This window comes from Euprymna scolopes, chromosome 11 (assembly GCF_053919585.1).
Source record: "Euprymna scolopes isolate OS-2025 chromosome 11, ASM5391958v1, whole genome shotgun sequence".
In the NCBI taxonomy this organism is placed as follows: Eukaryota; Metazoa; Mollusca; class Cephalopoda; order Sepiida; family Sepiolidae; genus Euprymna; species Euprymna scolopes.
In genome coordinates, this window is record NC_136492.1 from 59,240,490 (window position 1) to 59,263,539 (window position 23,050).

The 23,050-nt window shown below is 35.6% G+C and overlaps 1 protein-coding gene across 10 annotated transcripts in view; it reads left to right on the top strand.

Moving 5' to 3' along the window:
- LOC145287867 (anoctamin-4-like) overlaps positions 1–23,050 on the top strand; it is a 746,862-nt gene that overhangs the window by 184,394 nt on the left and 539,418 nt on the right. Inside the window, exon 1 of one of the 10 annotated variants that reach the window (XM_080135756.1) lies at positions 18,190–18,347. The exons of 7 other annotated variants lie outside the window; for them this stretch is intronic. In XM_080135756.1, the coding sequence (XP_079991882.1) occupies positions 18,254–18,347 (94 nt within the window). In that variant the 5' untranslated portion in view covers positions 18,190–18,253. Of the gene's footprint in view, positions 1–18,189; positions 18,348–23,050 lie in introns of those variants that run through there. 2 more of the 10 variants (XM_080135754.1, XM_080135759.1) reach the window with 2 other exon arrangements.

The following is a 23,050-nucleotide window of genomic DNA, read 5'->3' on the forward strand; positions in this document are numbered from 1 at the left end:
TTGAACTTGGATTTTTATCTTAATTTTGATAACTGAATGGTCTGATGATCACAAGGTTATAGAATAGTGGATGTGTATTGTTCTGGGCATGTTGTTTGGAAAAGATTAAGGAGGCTTTCAAAGTGTCTATTGATACCAGTGTTTGTCGACAATCTGAGCCAGCTCATATGCAAGGGAAAGTCAAGATGGAACCTTCTTGCATCATCAGTCTTGTTAGATTGAACTAACCATCCTAATACTGTGAACATTAAAGTTACCACGGACATAGACATTGGCATATGGGTAATCAAATAGGATCTTGGCAAATCTTTCTGAGAGTTGTACAATGACCATCATTGTAAGTATGGTGAAGATGAAACTGATCCTGTAAGCAATTTCAACATAGAACCACATATATGGTAAGTTAAGGTCTTCGTTGATCATGTCCGTACAACATGGGCAAGTTTGAACAACCTGAGATACCATTTAAGCATTTGATAAAATGCGTATGTTTATGTTATTTATTTATTTTCTTTTGACTATTGAATTACCATTCATCAAAACCAAAAGCTATGCTCTCCCCTTGCCAAACTTTCACAAAAAAACTTGACTAGCTACAACCACTATATACGATTTCCCCCACTCTCTATCTTTGCCTAAATCTAAACGCAGATTCCATGAATAAAGTTTCTTTGTCAAAACTGCCCGTCTGTGGAACACTATTCCGCTGGCCTACTTCCTGTTTGAATACAACATAGTAGTCTTCAAGTCGAATGTAAACAAGTTCCTGTTGAGCAGTCTCCATAAATAATCAAATTCTACCTAATGTACACCGTTAACGATTACTACACTACCACCTTACATTTATTGGCCCATATTCTCAAGTGACGTTCGGGCCTTGATAAGTGGTGACTCCCAAGTAAAAAAAAAAAGCTCAGTTATTTGCTTGCACAACTATGTCTAGTATTGAAGACGTTCATTTTCTCTTGTCTGAACATGTGAACTGAAAGAATCACATGGTCACTGCATGGGTTATAATATCAAAACAAGGGAGATAATTGATTTTTATTACTGGTTTGAAGTAGAGAATGAATGGTCAGTCATGATCACTACTGTGTGATATCTAGTTGTAAAAAAATTTTAGGCAAAGAAATGTTGTGTGAGACGAACAGTGGTTCAAACAGGATGTCACAACTTTTTCTTTCAATGATCAAAAGTATTTTGACAAAGCTGTTTGATTCTTTTTAAATTCCTGAATTATTTTCGGAATCGCTCGATGCGGTTCTCAAACAATTGAAAAACTGCTGATGAATACTGGCATCCATATTGAATTCTAAATAAAATTCTATTCTATACATTTTCTTATGTTCAGTTCTTGTAAGAATTATATTTTTGCATAATCATGTTGATATAGCAGATTCTGTTAGATCAGTGAAGTTTATGTGATATTGAGCCCGGTCAGTGCTAAAATGGGTGACCATTTCCTAACATTTCCTAAAGTCAGGTACTAGATGTGCTCCGAAGCCTGAAGATGGGTGGATGCCGAAGGAATGCTTTTTGTTTTTTGTTTTTTTTACAAGGGAGTCACCACTTATCAAGGTCTAAAGGCCATTGAGGGATAAGAGTTAATAAATGTAAGGTGGTAGCGTAGTAATCGTTAATTTAAGCACAAATAGAGAGTGAATAGAGGAAATTGTGGTTGTTGCAAGTAGAGTGTTGTTGCAAAAGTTTGGCAAAGGGGGGCCATAGATTAGAGCTCAGACGAGCATTTGCAATGAAAATAACGATATAGCAGAGCCAAGCTCGCAGCATCTCTTCTGTGGGAAAGAGGTTGCAAGGATGAAAAAAGGGCATCACTACTAGGTTGTAAAGGTGGTTTTAAACTCTATCAAGGCAGGATTGGAAACACCGAGAAGCTCCTGCCCAGATTGTGACAACAGTACTCCGTTTTAAGACGTACTTGGCTCTTATACAGTTAGAGGATTGCATTGGTTGCATAAAAATAATGCAGTGCCTCCATGATCCAGGAGAGTTAAGGAACTCTTGGATTCTCAGATATTTCAGTAATAAGTTGTAAGCACTTAATAATGGGGAGTTATTTTTCACACATCCTGTATATTTGATACATAGTATGCTGAGCTAGCTTCCCTAAAGAAGGATGTTTCTAAGGAATGTTAAATTCACAAACGACCCCCAATTGTCTGTATATCTCGATCTAGGAAGATGAAAGCATTAGTTTTAGAAGGTTTTTTTGTAGGATAGTGTTGTTATTCCCAAAAGGTTGCCTATCTGGTAATGACCAGGCTCACTGTTGCTTAACTTCGGTGATCTAATGAAACCCGTGTATTAACATGATTATTCCTTATAGCAACATGAATCTGTCTAAATGAATAAATATAAAAGTTGCGCCCATTTCTCGCATTAACAGTAAACATTCTATTTCAGTCAATTCAACTTGTACAATAGATACACCATCTTTTTTTTTTATACGGCTGATGTGTCTGTTATATCAATTGCAAGATTAGCTAATTTGTAATTTTGATAAAAGAAATTTGATTAATTAACCATTATTTGTTATTGTTTTTTAATTCTATGATTTTCACACATGCAATTACCAAACACGTTTCTCTACAGAGAGCTACGCCCACACATTCATTACAACTACATTCAAATCCACATCACACAAAAAGCGAAAGAAATTGAACCCATTTTTTCTACTTACTTTCATATTTATATGTTAGTTTGTACTTTTAAATTCATTTTAAACCTTTATCTTGTTTCATATACTTCTCCCATTAACTTATTTATTGTGTATTTAACTAACACTGAGGTTGGAATATCTTTACAAATCTATATATCCGAACGTTTCCTCTTATTTGTTCATTATGTCTAATCTGGGGGTCATTCATACCAGTTGAGGAAACACCCTCGACAATCAGTTCAACGATGGTTTTGTTGTTGTTGTTGGACTCAGTTATGGTTCTGTTTAGCCCTAGGAGGTCCACTCTCCCAGCTTTACCTTATTTCTCCAAAAACTTTATTGCTAATCGCCTTAGGCACCCCTAAGGGCTGCTCAAGGATTTTTGTAGGCCAGAATGCGCTTATCTAAGGTGTTCATTCACTCAAGCTTTACCTTCTCTTTCAAAAATGGTTAGTTTATTGCTAATCGCCTGAGGCGCCTCGACAAGGGAATACCGATGGGATTGTTCAGGCATTTTTGTTGGCTAGAGAGCACTTCTTTCTTCTAGTTCTTCTATAAAACCACGCCTGATCGCATGTTTAACCTCTTGGAGAGGAAGTAGATAAGCGCTATGTTACGTTGCCGGAAGTGATGAGGGGATGACGTCATGTGTACAAGACTGTGTTCAATGCCGTATTGCTATTGTTAATAATCAACTTCTTTATAACCATCTCGCATCTTAAAGTTGTCATTAGATGCACATACAACAGTGAAAGGCTCAATGTCTTATGGCATTCGTAACCTTTTGTTGAATATCAATTATTTTCTAAAGAACTAGTCACAGAACAAGTCTTGTAGTAATGAAATACAAGATAAAGTTTAGTAATGGAGTCTCGAGAAACTAATTAGACTTTATTGTTATTTTCATCCGGAACTAACGAGAGAAACAGAATTTCTATTTTTTTTTTCTTTTTTTTTTTTTTTTTTTTTTTTACTTCATCACTGAATAGCTGTTGCCTCTTTAAACCAAAAACGAAGTGTGTGCTGTCTTTTGGGCAATAAAACTTTAGGAAAGTTATCTGGTGATATTCCCAAGTCTTTCCTTCTGAATTAAATGCTTCCATATAGTGTCTATATCTATACTTAACCTGTGAAAAAGTTTGTTTTTTTTGTTTTTTTTACAAAGGAATCACCACGAGGATAAGGGTTAATGGGTATACATTAGTCAATGTGATTATAGCGTTTTTAACATAGGTAGTGGAATTTTTGTAAGTTGGATTATATAGGGGTACGGTTCATCAAGAACTTTTTTACGTTGGACTTTGAAGACAATCAAATTGTAGTCACCTGGGAAGCAGGCCAAAGGAAGAGAGTGCCACAGGCGTGCAGTTCTAAGAAAGATGTTCTGCTCATGGAATCTACATTTAGGTTTAGGCACAGATAAAGAGTGTGGGAAACTATTAGTGGTGGTTCTGACTAGACGAGTGTTTTTTGTGAAAGTTTGTCGAGGGGGGACCATAGATTAAAGCTCAGACGAGCACCTGCCATGGAAATAATGATAAAGCAGAGACAGGGTCACAACGTCTCTTCTGTGGGAAAGAGGTTGCAGGGAAAAGAAAAGGGCATCCCCCACTAAGCTACGAAGTCTGTTTTGAACTCTATCAAAGCAGGATAAGCAGCTTCTAGCAACTCCTGCCTAGATGTGGCAACAATACTCCATCATTGGACGTACCTGGCTTTTATATAGGTAGAGGATTGCATCAGGAGTGAGATATCTACTAGAGCGATAGAAGGATCCCGCCATTTTCTCATCGGCCTTGGCAACGGATTTGGTATATGTGTTGCATTTCAGATCAGGAGTAAAGGTCATGCCCAGAAGCTTATCAAAACATGAAGCCTCCCTAAGATGAGAGCCATTCATTTCAATTGATGCCAGATGGGCATCAGAACGTTGCTGATGTAACGATAGAAGCTTGATTTTAGATGCGTTAAAAGTAACCAGCCACCTCTTTCCCCATTGTACCACGCGCTCAAGATCAAAGGAGAGAGAATCAGAGAGACCTTGGTCGTTTATGGTCTTTGATATGCTGCCATACATGGTGGTGTCATCAGCATAAATTTCTACAAATGATGTAAGGATGTGATTTGGAAGATCATTGATGAAGATTAGGAAGAGAGTTGAACCCAGGAATGACCCCTGAGGGTCCCCAGCATTAATACTGACAGCTTAGTCATTTTTTTATGATTCAGTTTCCACTTATCAAGATCAAGAACCACTAAAGGATAAGACAGAACACATTGTCAAGATCAAGAGCTACTAAAGGATAAGAGAACAATTGTCAGCTAAGAGATGAGCAACATGATGGGAGTCTTAACATTAATCAATGGTATATTGAATTATTGGATTTCAAGTGAAACTAATAGTATCTATGGAATTGTCATGTCGCAGCAATGAAAATATCCAAAAATTACGAAAACGATAAGGTAGAAAATTGATCATTAATGAAAATAGTTTTCGAAAATAATTTAGCGAAAATTAAGTTTTGCAAAAAAACACCCCCCCCCCAAAAAAAAACGGAAAGTTCTAATGGTAATAAAAGGGAGGTGAATATTTTCTGAAAACTAAAAATCTTTGGCCAATTTAGCAAAACTTAATTTTCACTAATTGTCTTCGAAAACTGATTTCATTAATAATTGATTTTCTACCTTATCGTTTTTCATAATTTTTGGGTATGTTCATTACTGCGACACGACAATTCAGTAGATACCATTGGTTTTACTTAAAATTAAATATTTCGAAGTTCGCTAAAAAACGATTAAAAAACCCATTGTTCTTGCTGTACAACCTATCTTTCGATTCTCTAAAACTACAAGTCTATTTCTTTTATGTCATTTGTTTTGACTTTTTAATGCTGAATTCATTTATTTTGCTTCTTTTCTAGAAGTACAAACACTTGTCTAGCTACAACTACTATCAACAATTTCCTCCACTCTCTATCTGTGCCTAAATCTAAATGCAAATTCTATGCACAAAGCTTCTTTCCTAGAACTACCCACCTGTGGAAATCTGTTCCGCTGGCCTGATTTCCAGCTGACTACAATATGGTAATCTTCAAATCCAATGTAAACAAGTTCTTGTTGAGCTATTCTCTTAAATAATCAAATTCTACCCAATTTCCACCACTAATGGTTACTATGCTGTTGCCTGGTGACCACCCTAAACTTGTTAATGTTCATCCTTGAGTGGCTTTCGAGCTTTGATGTGGTGACTCCCTTGTAAAAAAAAATCTTCGAATATTTATTCATGTTTGTTAAGTTTGAAAATTTATAACCGTGTTCTTAATAAGGTTTTGTTTTGATAGTGTGGTTTAATAGTGGCAAGTCAGCTATTCATCCTCTTTTAATGGTTTTCAGATTATTTAATCCTCTAAGGATAAGGTTCTTTGCTCGTCTTTTGGCTGACAATTCCTCACTTAAAGATTGATATGCTGTTCTTTCTGGTTTTACTTTGAAAACTGATCAACTATGTCGTTATCATAGTTGCTAGGGGTTTTGCTATTCTTGACCAGTCCAAGGCTTCCAATCTTGATTCATTTCCAGTTGTCATTCTCAAGGGGTGGGGGTATGTTATCAAACGGATTTAGGATTAATAGCACTGTTAAGGATAAGCTTGGGGGGGGAGGCTATTGCTAGTCAGACAGGGTTAGTGGAAAGGTTAAGGGAGGTATGAGGGATATTACGGCCCCACCCTCCTCCTGAACATGGCTATTTCTAGGGTTGAGGGATGGTTGTTTATTGACATAGGGGGATGTTGCCACTCAAGCTTAAGGTTAGTGGTAGGGTTAACGACTGTTGGAGTAGAGTTAAGGAAGAAGGGCTATCATCTGGATATAGGGTTAATGATAGGATTAAGGAAGTTTTTTCTTTCTTTTAAATTTCCCCAAGAAAACGCACACAATTTATCACCCTTAACTCCTCATCCCATTAAAAACATTCTGGCAACATATCCTTAAAACGTTATTTGGTTAAACATTAGTCCTGAATTGAGTGATCATTTTATGTTAAATTTATAAGTGAAACTGATCCCCCACTCTAAATGTGTTTTTTGTTTTTTTTTACAAGTTTTTCATAGTCTTCACACAAAATCGTCTAAAAAAAGTAGAATTTCATGTTTTTTTTTTTGTGGGGGGTCATTCCTATTTATCCTCTTTTACCTACAAATCGTTTTTTCTTGTTTTTCTTCCTATGACACAAATCGCAACAGAAATAACTTAGGTGACCCAGACAGTTCACAGAGAAAAATATTCAAATTAGATATTTGTACACTTTATGAAGGAATACTTTAATCTATACTATGCTATCCAGCATGTCTGACGTGGCCCGGGAATGAATAAAGACTCCTGTATATTTCTATCCCCAATTCTGAACCTCATGTTACTATTTTTATTCTTAATTTTAATTCATAATTTATAGAATCACCCCTGTCTTAAATTAGTTTTGTTTTCTGATTTTAAAGGGTTTTCAAGTGCTCTAAAAACAATTTTGGCATTGAAAACTGTCACAATTAAGTAGTTTTGTTATATATATAGATATAGATATATATATAAAGCTGTTAAAGTTCAGTTTGGAGACGGAAGTGATTCTATAAAAAATTTCCTTTATGTTTTTATAATTTTCTTAATGAAAACATATTTCTGGTGCTTATTCAAATTGGCACTTATGACGGTAATTAAAAGGAAAACATAGAAAAGTCTGTATGATATGCATACTCGTTACAGAACGAAGACGTTATATTCCCCAAAATCACATAAATCAATCAAGTAGTTTTATTTAAAACTAAGAAAATCAAAATTTACGATTTTTTAGCGATTTCACTACTTAAACTGCATTGAACGTAAGGCTGTTTTTTCACCTTTCAACTTCGGTTTGTTTTGTCTCCCCTTTTTTATTTCATATCAGATTTAATGATGGCCGACAAAAACACTACGACTCGCTTAGTCATAAAATTTGATTTTTTTTAATTAAAAAAAAATCTACTTTTTTATCAAATTATGTGATTTTTAGAATGTGTCATCTTCGTTCCATGACTATTAGATACATCATACAAACTTTTCTGTATTTTCCCTACTTTTAATTGCCGCCAGAAGTGCCAATCTGAATAAGCGCAATATTTTCAACTAAATATCATTATTATTTCAGTAAAATCGCTCAACATCAGTTTGTTATTCTTAATTACTAATAATTCTGTTATTCTGTTATTCCACAATCATTCACTTCATGAAAATCAACACGGCGTTGCATGCTTTTAAAGTCAGCATTAAGTAATTATTTTTAAATACTGAAATTAATTAAATATTTCATACTTTATTGTTTTTTTGTTTGTTTTTTTATCTCGCGTTGTTCAGGGGATCGTTTTCTTTAGAACGCGATAATGCACTTTAATCAACTCTGCAGTATGAGATTGTTTGCACTAATACAGTTCAAACTCTACTCAATAAATAACAATGCTTTGCTTGCATTTTATAATTACCTTTCAGAGATTGTGATTGGAATCGGTTCTGCCAATTGAAGGAACAAATCCGTCATCGGTTCTTATCAGTCCATAATTAACAGTTGCCTGTGAATGTGGATAATGCAACAGCTTCGGTCTACCAGCAGACAATCAGAACAAAGAATCTCACTCGCTGGAAAACTGATTTAACCTAATATTATTACGGTGACGAGGAGGGTGTTTGTTTCTGAGAAGATTTGTTTCACCGAAGAATTAACCAGTTGAAATCAAAGAAAGATTTCTGTCGTATGTGAAGCAGATTTTTTTTAAAAGTCTGTATGATTTCAAAATCACGCAAAACTAAAATGAAATTTAAAAATCAAATAACATCTGATTTTTCATGAGTGACAGTGGGAGGTCGTCTGAATATGAGAGTAAAAAAACCCAAAAAACTCTCTCTCTCCTCTTATATGACTAATCAAAGCTAAAATATTAAACAGGATTAACTATCAAGATACAAAACATCACGAATAAATATTTGAAGATATAAAGAACTTGAAACATAAAACAAAACAACTTTATCCTCAAAAAGATCTTGTTCATCTCGAGTGTGTTCAACAGTTTACAACAAAGATAGTGATGGGACTTTTCACACTTACTAACAAAAATGGGATTTAATGCCTAAATTTGCCCTCACCTGAACAAAGGTGGATGCAACTAAAATATCGAGCAGGGTTAACTATTAAGATACATTTTTTTTTACACTTATTTGGAAGCTTCATGTGAAATTTTATATTTGGATTACAAAGAACATTTCTGCTTATTATTTGTTATTCTTCTATTTATTTAATGTCACTTTTAACTTGTTCAGATGTTTTCTGATGTTATGCAAGATCACTCTCCAGTTCTCACAGGTCAAAGGGTCAGCTATCTCCAAATTCCACCATGCAGTTCTGTCCAATCATTTATTTCCAAGTTTTCTTAGGCCGGCCAATCTTCCTGCGATTTAGGACATCCATGCTTCTGCAATGGTTTATCCAGGAGGATATTATCTTTATATTAATATGCTTGTCGCTTCGGCTGTTATCATGCTGTGCTTATCTACAAACGTAAGTGGAATATTCCGAACACATTTGATTAACTAAATTGGTGCAAGGCATAAACCTAGCTAGAGAAACGCATGCCAGCAATCTCGCCAACCAACCAAAACGTTAAAACAATATGGCGGATATATCTTACAATTAAAACGTAATCTTCTCTTCTCTTCTTCTCTTCTCTATATAAATAAAATGAACTCATTTTTTCCCGTCTGATTTTGACCTTAATAGGATTAAAAATCAAGATATTTCATGCAAATATAATATGCACAAACGGCAGAACAATATCTGAGGTGTGTTATAGGCTTATTATTTCTCAAATTCCTCGATAATCTTAGATTTCTATACTTTTTCTGCTGAGAAGTCACGGCCAAAATCGGTTAAGATCAATGGAAGTGGTAAAATATTTTCTCTCTAATAAATTCCTCCTCCGCCTGCCACCACTTAACACCGTTTGGGGATCGTTCACAAGGAACAGTTGAGAAGAGAACACCGGTTTGGCTTCGTAGTTCTTTCATGTGAAGTTATTTAAAATCACTAAACTAAGCTGCAGTGCTCTGTGGCGTAGTGGTTAGCGTGCTGGACAATTCACATTATATTTTCACGTTCACGCCGAACTACCGTCGTTTTTTTTTTTTTTTGTTTGTTTTTTTTTTCCTAAACAACTGGAATGGACTTTTCTTGGTGGCCGAACTGTTAACGTTGTAGATGGGTTTTTTTTGGGGTTTTTTTCACACTTTATTTTCCTACTTTTACTCATGACTCCGGGTTTGATCCTTCCTACTTACCTACCATAACATTTTTTAAAACTCCCCCCCCGTCCCGGAAACAAACACTCGGGCAACGCCGGGTACCCCCGCTAGTTTTCAATAAAAAACAACCGTCAAATTTACATCAAAAACATTAGGTTACAATTTACAGGCATATGAAAACGTTTATTCATAAAAAACTTTATTTTACGCTTCCAATTTTTTTTTTTTACTTAACAAATATATTCCTATACTCACCCTCAAAATAAAAATGGACTATTCTCGCCTATTAATTACCTTGTTATTATTATTATTATTATTATTATTATTATTATATAATACTCAACGTACATATGTCTATCATGTTAAGTTAAGTACAAGTCAATTTTTGTAGTTAGAATATGATTTTTATTAGTTTGTATAAAACTGAAACATATTAAAAGCTTCTGAATTTTGGAGATGAGCATTGGTTATTCGTATTATTTGGATTCATCTGACTACAGTTCTCAACTTGAGTGTGATTTTCATAACGTTTTGGTCAATGTAACCTCCGAGCTTGTCGAACTTCGGAATGTTTCTGTCGAACTCTGGAATTTACGAAAGTATGGTTAGAAGAACATCAAAAAGCAATAGTACGTGGAGAGACTGAAAAGTCAGGTATAGCTGACTATATCTGAAAGGAAAAAGGAAACCATCTACCATTATTGGACGAAGTAAAAATTATAAAGGAAGAACGGTGGAGAGTAAGACGATTCAAAGAAGCAACACATATGCTGAGGTATAACCAACTACTAAGTAGACCTAGTATAGAATTTAATACGATATGGGAACCAGTAATTATAAACAATAGATAATGTATACAAGTAATAAGTAAAAACATTAATATATATATGTGTGTGTATATATATATATATATATATATATATATATATATATAAGTAGATAGATAGATATACGTTAATATATAGTAATAATTAGTAATAAATAGTGATATTTACAACTAGAAATAAAAAAAAAATAGGTTTAAGCCTCCTAAAATTCGTACTAGAATTGTCCACAAGGACCCGTGGCACAGTGGTTAGAGTACTTGGAAAAATCAATAGTAAAAAATGCTAATCTCCTGAAGTGTGGGCGACTGAAAAATACAATTGCAAATTACTTAGGACCTCTATCCAGTTATGGCTGACAGAGCCAGAGCACGCTACCCCTGTGAAATAAATAAAAGGTTCCGCTCGAAATTCTGTCCAAATTCCTGAGTTCGACAGAAACATTCCAAGTTCGACAAGATACACCTGAAGAAGGCCGGAGATTACATCGATCGAAACGTTGTGAGAATCACTCTCAAGATGAGAACAGTAGTCCGATGAATCCAAATAATGCATATTAAAATCTTTCATGTTTGCTTTTAGTTTCCTCTTTGCTCCCTGTTTCCCCAACTCTACTAACATGCAGAAATTGGAATGTAATGTGAACAAACATTTCTCCGCTTAACTCCCTACTTGAGATCCCCCTGAAAAATCTTACTGTAAAGCACAGTAGTTCTTATTTGGAGTGAACAAATTTAAAAAAAAAAGTAGCTCCAGTTTTTATTATGTCATCGCAGCGTTGCATCCCGTTTTACAATTGCTTCCACAGAATGTGCTCTGATGAACGTATTGTACTTGTACTGCCTCAACGAAATAACCCCAACCCACCCAACCAACCGACTAGCAGCAAAATTACACCCCTTGATTGCAGAGATTATTAGATGCCAGATCTTTTTACTCCAATAGTTTCTTTCTGCAGAACATTTACCTTATGGATTCCTTTCTTTCTCTCTAGTTCCCCACCATAACAACATACAGAAATTTAAATGTAATGTGAACAAACATCTTGCTACACAACTTTCCACTAAAGTTACCCTCTTCCTCCTATAAACCTAGACTTTATTACAGTAGCCCCTTAGCTTAAGTGGCAATATGTCTGGTTTGAAAGTAAAATTAATAATAATAATAATAAAAAAAACTATGCTAGAAATTAATAATATTGAATTCCAAAGGAGTTGCGAAAGAGCAGGCGTTACTATTTGACCAATACATGTATTCAGAGAGATCACAGATGTTTCAAAGAATGTCCTAAAAATAGATTTGCTCAAGCCGATGCAACGTATTGATTTACAACAAGAAACTGTCCTAATTATAAACCATGCCATTTTATCTAGTGGGTTTGTCAAAGATTTACACTTTGAGACTATTTCCAAATTTTTTATACATCAGATTTTAGAAATAAATTTTATTCATTCAGATGTACAACGTTACACAAGGTTACTTTAAATCTGGATATTGTAGGCATCATCACAATATCTAGGTCATTCAATGGAGCAGAAACAGAGAATGCTGCCTTTTCTCTATTAAGACGAATGCGATGATGGCACATTTTTTGTGGATGTCCACAGAGACTACGACTTGATGCTAGCGTGAAAATCTCCTTAAAATTTAGATTTAAATTCCTATTCATGATGCTGTGTGTCAGAATCATCCACCATTGTTCCAATAATAATAATAATAATAATAATAATAATAATAATAGCCTATATCTGCTCTATAGCTATTTTCATGGCAAGAGCTCGACTGAACTCCAATCTATGGTCCTCCCTTGCCAAACTTTCACAAAAAACATTCGACTAGCTACAACCACTATACTCGAGTTCCTCCACTCTCTATTTGTGCCTAAATCTGAATGCAGATTCCACGAACAAAACTTCTTTCCCATAACTGCCCATCTTTGGAACACTGGTCTGCTGGCCTGCTTCCCAGTTGAATACAAAATGGTAGCCTTCAAATTTAATGCAAACAAGTTCTTAATGAGCTGTCCCCATAGATAATCAAATTCTAACCAATTTACACCATTAATGATTGCTATACTACCACCTTATATTCATTAGCTCTTATCCTCGAGTGGCCTTTGGGCTTTGATAAGTGGTGAATCCCAAAGGAAAAAAATAATAAGATCTTCCTGGATAAACTGTTGCAGAAGTGTGGATGCCCTAAATCGTAGGAAGATTGGCCGACCAAAGAAAACTTGGAAGCAAGTGATTGGACAAAACTACATGGTAGAATTTGGAGTCAGCTGACTCTTTGATCTGTAAGAACTGGCAAGTGATCTTGCATCTGTTAAACATACTCCAGATGAACAAGATCTTTTGATGGTAAAATTGGCTTGTTTTAAGCTTAAAGTTCTTAATATCTTCAAATATTTATTAATCATGTTTGGTTTGATTGTTTTGTTGTACAGCATATCGACCTTTCTTCAGGTTATTTAATACCGAATCCAGTAATTTTGTAACAAGATTTTATGCCTCAAGTTCTTTATATCTTCAAATATTTATTCATGATGTTTGGTTTGGTTGTTTTTTGACTTGGCAAAATATGATTGAGTTTTGCAAAGGGGGGAAAAAAAGCAATAACATCAATGTTTGGTGCATTTAAGTTCAGGAAGCCATTATCTTCAGACAGCCTAATCTTTTTTTTTTTTTTTTTTAATTTTTTTATTACATTTTCACCCCAAACAAGGCAAATTGCCACTTTGGTGTAGGGGGCTACTATCAGGGGCAACAACTACTGGGGTACTATGTAGGGATTTTGGCAGCAAGATGTCGGTTCACGTTACACTTGAACTTCTGCACGTCAGTACTGTTGGGGAAGCAGGGACCCGGAATGGAATTCCAGAGTCTAGTGGTTCTGGGGAAGAAACTATTGGAGTAAAATGATCTTTTACATTTAGGGATCTCTACAGTGTGGGGGTAGGATTTAGCAGCCTGTCGGGTTTGTCGAGGGTGCTCACGTCGTGGGGGCACAAGTGATTGCAGCTCGTCAGAGCATTCACCACTAAAATACTTGTAGAAAAGGCAGAGGGATGCAACATTTCGTCGATGGGACAGAGGCTGAAGCTTAGGTGCCAGTTCAGGGCCTATCAGGTTTGCGACTCTCTTTTGAACCTTGTCAAGGAGTGAGAGACTAGTAGCAGATGCACCAGCCCAGATGTGACAGCAATACTCCATACATGGGCGAATGGTGGCCTTATAGAGGTACAGGATACTTTCGGGTGTTAGTAGTTTTCTAGCACGGTAGAGAGAGCCCACCTTTCTTGCAGCGGTCCTGGCAATGTCTTCAATGTAATTGTTCCAACTCATGTTTCCTGTGAATATTAGGCCAAGGAGTTTGAAAGATGTACTCTCAGATAAAGAGTCGTTGGCCATTGCTATAGGTGGTAGAGAGGGTTTCTTGTAATTATTGAATGAAACTAGTTTAGTCTTGGCAGCGTTGAACGCGACCAACCACTTTTGTCCCCATTCCACCACAGATTGGAGGGCTTCCTCTAGTGTTTCTGCCATTTCTTTAGAAATGTGTTCATTCGTCTTCCTGTCGTGCCTGCCATAGAGTGTAGTGTCATCAGCATATATACCCATCTCAGAGGCAATTTTGTCGGGGAGGTCATTTATGAATATCAGGAACAATAGAGGTCCAAGGATAGAACCCTGAGGCACCCCCGCATTTATATCATATTGTTTAGATGTACGACCGTCGAGGACAACCTGGAGTTTTCTCTTATCTAAGAAGGATTTAATTATGTTAAGTATTCTACCAGTGATACCGTATGATCTAATTTTCCTGAGGATTTTGCCTAATCAGAAAAATTAACATTTGATCTTCTCTAAGCATAATAGAATTAAGCACCAGTGAAGGTAAGGATTTGTTGCTTGGATGACACTCTTAAGAATGGACCATAGCAGAATAATGTATACGGGATGGAAAGTGTCTGCCCTTAAGTCAAGAAAGAATCTTAGATTACGCACTACAACAAAACGTATTTAAAGAAAGCCAGATAGTAAAACGACTCAAACGTTGGGAATATAACAACAATCACAATGAGGATAACAGTTTGGAACAGGAAAAATTCATTGCAACACATATAAATAGATTGAAATAAATATTAAGTGGATGCAAAAATAATGACCTTTGAGCGGTCGAATTTATCGTAGATAGAATTTACTTTTACATTTATAAATTTAATAAGCACATGTTTTAATTAGTAATAACTACTAAAGATTAAAGATAAAAAATAATAATTTGAAACAAAAAAGATGTGATAGGGGAGAAATAGAGACACAAAAGAAAACGGACATATCTGTCAGCAGACTGTCTTCTACAGAAAGAGCAGAGAGAGAAAGAGAGAAAGATATATATATATATATATATATATATATATATATATAAGAGAGAGAGAGAGAGAGAGAGAGAGAGAGAGAGAGAGAGAGTACTAATGTTACTTTTTACTTCTGCCGAGGAGGTCATGTGTTTGGTTGATTTTGTGTAGAGCCTAGCGTCCACATCGCTTGACCAATCATCACTAAACTTGGTCAAGATATCAGTCATAGCCTAATTTAGAACTGATTTTGTTCTGTGATATCTAAGTCTATTGTGAAGATCAAGCTCATGTGAATGGTGAAAATAACACGTTTAGTGGTAACTTTGGTTCTGTTAATCAGAGATATACTACTTGGCCCATATTGTAGCCAATTAAGTCCCGCACATTTCACGCCATTGAGCTTGACATTTGTCATTGGCTTGAAAACTTCAATCGAAAATTTGATCGAATTTCAACTTCTCCTATTTCCAACGATCTGATGCTCTTTGCTAACAGCAAGTACCATGTAAAATTTCAGTCTGATCAGATAGTTTTTTTTAGTTATCAACATTTCCATAGCATAACTTTGGAAATACTTCATATAATACAGAGAAGTAAGGCCCAGATAAGACTTTTATTCATCATCACGTTGTCAGGCTGAGGTATACAGTTTCATGACAGTCATATGTTCTTGTTAGTTATTTTATTTAAAAAAAATTTTTTTTTATCAGATTGTGCAAGCTGAGGATGAGGCATCCTACCAGACGCCAAACATTCATCTGCTAACTTGGATATTCTAACCGAGAGATCTTTTTTAAGATTCTGGCCGTCCCTTTAAACGCAATTGTTCGAATATCTCTTGCACTTGGTTCACCGGGTATATTTGCTAGGTAGTTTTTGAAATTCTTTTTCATGGGTGCAATGGCTATCATAATTACTGGAATTATAGAGATCTTCCTAAGATTCCAGTTTCTTTTCGTGTCATACATAAGAATTTGGTATTTCCTTATCTTTTCCTCCTCAGTTCTGCTTAACGCAGCATCATTGGGGAAATAATTTCTACTAAGGTTGCTTCTTTCCTCTCCTTGCGCCATATCACTATGTCAGGTTTTATGGCTCCATTTTATATGCACGTTCTTTCTAGTATTATGCTCTCAGGCAGTAATGACTAGGAATAGCATAATATTTAACTCTGTTCTGGCTGACGGAACGAGGAGAATCTACCCCCCATGAATTTAACAAAGGGTTCAGTTTAAAATTCCGTCTAGGTTCCCAAGTCGGACGAAAACATGCACCTGAAGAAGATCGGAGGTTACATCGGCTGAAATGTTGTGAAAATGACAATAAAGATGAGAATAATAGTCCGAATAATTCAAATAAGACAACTTATCAATCCCCTTCTAAAAAATGTGGAAACATTTATGAAAGTTTAGATTGGAAACTAAAAAAAGCAACAAAAAAAATTCATGTTTTTTCTTGCCTTTATTCTACATAAGTAAAAATAAAAGTGGTTTACATTATTTTCCTTTTAATTTCTTTTTACTTATAGAAATATTACTAACAATTGTCAGTTTTGCTTCTGTTCGTTTCGTTTCACTCAATCTTGGTTTTTGATCACAAGATCAAGGCTGCTACTTGCTCTATGAATGGCAGCCATGTTGATTTTTTACTCATTCAATGTTTATAAGTACCAATTTTCCGTGTAGAGACTCAAGATTTTACATAAGGTGTATTGAGATTTGGGAAAATCTTTTAAATCGGTTTTCGGCCAGAAATTTGGCTGTCAAGGGGTCAAAGTTCAACAATTTGACCTTTGAAAACTCTACCAAACTCCTCCAACAATTTTGTGTCTAAACACTTGAAATTTTCGATGTAGGTAACTTGGACATGGATCAAACTTTAATTTGATTTGAACCCACCAAAAAGTAAATGTTAAGGGATCAAAATTGGGGTCCAAGTTTTAAAACATGTGACCTCTGCGATCTCTACCAAATTACTCAGTTAATTTCTGGTATAAACATTTGAAATTTTACATAAGGTGTATTCAGAGATAGGGCAAGCTTTTTAATCGACTTGGGTAAAAAATTTGAGCTACCAAGGGGCCATAGTTCAAAAGATTTGACATTTGCGGTGTCTAACAAACTACTCTGTCAATTTTTGGTCTAATCATTTAAAATTTATACATAAGGTGTTCAGACATGAGGGAATCATTTTAATCAGTTTTGGAGAGAAAATTTGGCTGCCAAAAGGTCAAAGTTGAAAGAGTTGACCTTTGCAGATTTTACCAAATTCCTCCGCCAATTTTGGATCTAAAGACTTGAAATTTTAGATGTAGGTAACTTAGTCATGGGTAAAACTTTGTATTTTGATATGAGACCAAGATAAATGCTAAGGGGGTAAAAATCGGGGTCAAAGTTTAAAAAAATTGACCTCTGCGCCTGCGGTCTTTACGAAATTACTCGGACAAATTTTGGTCTAAATATTTGAAATCTTACATAAAGTCTATTTACACGTAGGGCAAGTTATGAACAGTACATAGAGCCCGAGCAGAGCCGTGCTGAGCTGCTAGTAAATTATATTTTTACACAAAATGAATCCTCATGAAATAATGTTTAAGATAAGAAACATTTTGAATGTCTTATTTTTCTCATATCACCCGCAAACCCTATTTAGTGACATTACCTTAGAAATGCTTACTACTAAAGAATGTGTGGTTTTAGTTTAACCCAAATCGATATTAGTAATGGATTGATTTTTGTCAAAAAAAAAAATGAAAAAACAAAATAACATTTTATTTCAGTAAGAGACATTTTAAAGAGACGTGGGGAAGGGGATGTCGGTGAACTGTCCAAAGTTCGGCTTATTTTTCTCTTTGTAACAAAGAATCTTTATAAGCATTTTTTTTTTTTTTTTTAATAAATATGAGGAAAAAACAAAACAAAACAAAAAAGTTATTTCCCAACAAAACACTCAATTGGGACATACTTATTATTTACGTAGGCAGGGAGTGTCAGGCTTGTGAATTGTGACTTTAAGTAATTTTATCCAGCTGTATTCAGAGTAAACTCTGCTTAGTGTAGTAGACATCTATATGAAGACAGGAATAAACGAGTTACGTCCAGGTGTTAAAAAAAAAATAAAAGAAGAAAAAATGACTGACGTGAATCAGTCGCTTATAGCAAATGGTAAGGTTTCTTCTTTCATTATTAACGAATATTTTATTCTCTGAAATAGTTTTAAGATGTTTATCTCTCAGTCTAAAAATGTTTGGATTGCATTGTTCATTATTATTGTTTTAAAAAACGGAGAGTTTGAATAGAGGCCGAGTCTTCTTTTAAGCTACAGATTATTACAATCACGGTTATTTTAGAAAAAAACTAATATATATATACTTATATAGAGGACTGCGTTTTTCCCCAGTTCATGCCGGGTAGATTACGTAAACTGTCGGGAGGTGCGTTAAGAAACGTTAAGACAAAGCAGCCGGCGATATGCAAACTCAATTACAAAAGAAAAAAAAAAAAAATTAAAAGCTTAATAAATTTGAAAACTGAAGTAGTAGTAGAATTTGGGACTATCTCCGGGAACTTAATAGAGTAAACCCCCGGGATATGGTATTAAAAATTAGTAAAAAAAACTACTGCACATATAATACACATAAGGTACTAGTGCACTTATTGATCCGTGCTGAAATAATGTTATTTAAAAAGCCATTCTTAATATGGGGAGGGTGTTTTGTAACTATTCTATACCTTAACCTTACAATTGAATAAAAAAAAAACCCATAAAACTTTAATTAAACTTGGAAATACGATTTTTAAAAAATAGCGCGGATCAGTGCAGTGAGTGCACTCTGCACTGCCCTGGCACCTAAAATAACGTTATAAATAACACCGTAAGACTGGGCAAATATCGTAACCAGAGGCCGAAAAACATCTTATTCCATATCGTAACCCGAAGAAACTTATCCTAGGGCCACCGTATTTCGGGGTTCTACTGTATGGATTTTTTTTTTTTTTTTAAATGGAAACTCATAGGCCGAATTTTATTTTTTTTATGGGGCTACCTACCGAAGGAAGGCCTGGCATTTTCCTACTATTTCATGCAATGCATTCTAACAGATCTTTTTAAGATTCTAACTGTCCCTTTACGTGCAATTGTTTGAATATCGCACTTGGCTCACCGGGTATATTTGCCAGGTAGTTTACTAAATTCTTGGAGTTCAGTTGCTCATTATAATTAGTGGAATGATGGAGATCTTCCGACGATTCCAGTTCTTTCTATGCACATACGTGTAAGTTATATTATATGGCATTTTTTCCGTCGATTAGAACTTTTTTTGGTGTTAGTGCACTTACTAATCCGCACTTTTTAAAAATCGTATTTCCAAGTTTAAAGTTGTTGTTTTTTTGTTTGTTTCTCTCTATTCAATTGTAAGGTTAAAGTATAGAATAGTTACAAAACACCCTCCCCCTCCATGTTAAGAATGACTCTTTAAATAATCTTATTATTTCAGCACGGATCAATAAGTGCACTAGTACTCTTTTATTTTCCTTTTAATTTTCCATCGTATTTTAAATGATTTCATTGAAAAAATTAGTTAACGTCTTCGCGTAAAATTTTCTTGATACTGGTTGGTTGTCATGATGATTAAAGTTTTTGCGTTTATGAAAACGTACGGGTGAAATCTTGCAGGTCTTAAAACTAGTTACGTCCCTTAGGTATTGACGTTAATGAAGGCGAAGAACAGCCAATGAGTACTTTTTTGTGTGTGCTTATGCATTTATGTTACCGTGCTATTTTTTTTTTTTTTTTTTTTTTTAATCATAATGTCAAGTTAAATTCGAGTTTTACGATCTTATTTGTTAGGTGAAAGTACAAAACAGTTATAAAACGCCCTCTCATATTAAAATTAGCTCTCTAAATAACGTTATTTTAGCACGGTAACATAAGTGCATAAGTCTTTTATTGCAACAAAAATATTCGATGAATTTGCGTTAATTTTTTGGGTAGTCATGCAATGCACTTAATGATCCGTGCTGAAATAACGTTATTATTTAAAAAGCTATTCTTAACTAGGGGGGTGGGTTGTACTTATTCTGTACTTTAACCTTACAATTGAATAAAAACAAAACTTTAATTAAACTTGGAAATACGATTTAAAAAATAGCGCGGATCAGTAAGTGCATTAGCACCTTATTTTTGTGTACGGACTTTTAACTTGTAACGTAATAAGCTTTTTGCGCTATTTTATTCACTGATTCCCTTTTGGCGTCATACCACATTTTATTTATTAAAATTTTACTTGGTTATTTTTCGGTAAATTTCCGTGAAGGCTAATATTTTCAGTTAGTAGGTATTTACTTCCTTCCAATCACAGCAAGATGTGACACAAGGTCAGAAGAGTCAAGTCAGTGCTCCTCAAAAAAGGCGTACTTTAGCCTTGTAAAAATTGGCTGGGCAGCCCCAGTAACATTTGGGGTACCTCATGCAGTAATCAATAAATTTACTCCACCCGAAAGATGGGAAGCCACGACCTGGGAAGGTGGAGCTCCTAGGACTATCCAGAACTACATCTTAGCCTGAAGGAATTGTTACGGCTTTACCTTATGTGCTACAAAAAAAAAAAAAATTTTCTTTTTCTCTCTTAGTTTCCCCTCTCTGTCCTGCTCTAAGTAAATCTGACAACCTAGTCCACAAATTCTAAAATTTCATGACAAATTTCAAGAAAAAATACACAATTAAACCCGGTTCTCCAACTTCTAACGTAGACCCCTCTACCATGTCTCCTCCAACATCAGGGGTCTACGTTCTAACCTTCCAGAGGTTGAAACCCAATTACAGGAGACTAAACCAGACCTTTTATTTTTAAGCGAAACTGGCATTGGACAGGCTATTTCCCTAGAAGAGTTCACAATTAAAGGATACTCTAACTTAACTTCTAAATCTGACCCCCAAGATCGCCATGGGCATGGAATATGTGCCTATATTAAAGATGGCTTTCCATGTAGTAGGGACATCTCCAGAGAAGATCCTAACTTACCCTATATGTGCTTCCAGGTTGCTTTAGCTCACACTACTGCATTTATATTTACTCTATTGCCCCCACAACAGCGGAGTTACTACCTTTAAAAGCATATCTGACAAAATTGACCACGCCCCATCTGCTTATCCTTCAGCTAACTTTCACGTTCACAATGTTCACAATGTCGAATGGTTGACCCACTCAAACAAGACTGATGATGAGAGGAGGTTCTGTTATGATTTCTCCATTGCTTATGACCTCACTCAGATTGTTCATGAACCCACCTGTGTGCCCGACAATGACGTCCATTATGCGAGTCTACTAGACCTTTTTCTCCCAACTTGCCCTGAACTATGTTCAGTTTCTGTTCTGTCTCCTCTTGGATCTTCCGACCAGTCTGTATCAATTAAGATAAAAATGAAATGTAATAAGTCCCCAGACGTACCTCTCCATCGTACAATATATCGATACACTAAGGCTGACTGGGATAGCTTCTGTACATTTATATCAGATCTACCTCTGCGTTCCATGTTTAAAAAGGATGTGTCCTCTATAGTATCAGACCTGACGGAATGGTTAATTGTAGGTATAGACCATTTCATCCCCTCGAAAAAGCTCCAGCAAAAACCTAACAGCCAGCCATGGTTCTCTCCAGAATGTGCTGCTGCCATTGCGCACAGAAATCACTTTTTCCACTGTTTCCAACATAATAGATGTATGGAAACTAAAGCTGCTTTCAGGACTGCCAGCAACCATTGTAAGAAAGTAATAAAGAATGCAAGAGTTGTATGCTCAATCCGTTAAGTCAAAAGTAGCTGAGCAGCGGCTTGGTTCCCACCAGTTTTGGCAAATTGCAAACAGAATCCTGAACAGAAGTGTGTGCTCTATCATCAATGGACCTGAGGTAATCTCGTCAGCATCAGACAAAGCCAAACTCTTTGCCAAGAACTTTGCAGCTAATTCTACCCTTTGCGACGAAGGCCGCCAACCCCCAATATTTCCTCCTGTATCAGAAAACATGCTATATGATATACATATATCTGTACGTGATGTTGCCAAGCTAATCAAAAACCTTGATTCCAGTAAAGCAACCGGCCCTGCCGGTATTCTAATTGTAGTACTCAAAAAAACTTCAACCTGAACTAGCGCCCATACTTACAAAACTGTTTAAACATGGTCTTAAGGAGAATTGCTTCCCATCACCCTGGAAAATTTCATCAGTATGCCCTGTATTTAAGAATTCAGGTGATCGCTCATCCCCCTCTCAGTACAGGCCAATAAGTCTCGTATGCATCATGAGTAAGTTGCTGGAATCTGTAAAATACAGAAGTAATCAAATATCTCAACAAAAATAACCTTAATGACACTCAATATGGTTTCCGTTCTGCTAGATCTACAGCAGATGTACTTACAGTTATATCTCATAGGATTAGCAAATCTCTCGACGAAGGGCACCTTTCTAGGGCAATTGCTCTTGACATATCTAAGGCCTTTGATAGGGTATGGCATAAAGATTTACTTCACAAGATCCCTAGCTATGGTATAGCTGGAAATGTCTTCTCAATTATTAAATCATTTCTTTCTGATAGGTTCATAAGAGTAGTAGTTGAGGGGCAAAAATCAGAAGCTCACAGTATTAATGCTGGTGTCCCTCAGGGGTCCATCCTGGGCCCAACTCTTTTCCTCATCTACATTAATGATCTTCCAAATCACATCCTTACATCATTTGTAGACATTTATGCTGATGACACTACCATTTATGATAGCATGTCTAAGACAGTAAATGACCAAGTTCTCTCTCCTCTGATCTTGAGCACGTGGTAACAATGGGGAAAGGAGTGGCTGGTTACTTTTAATGCATCT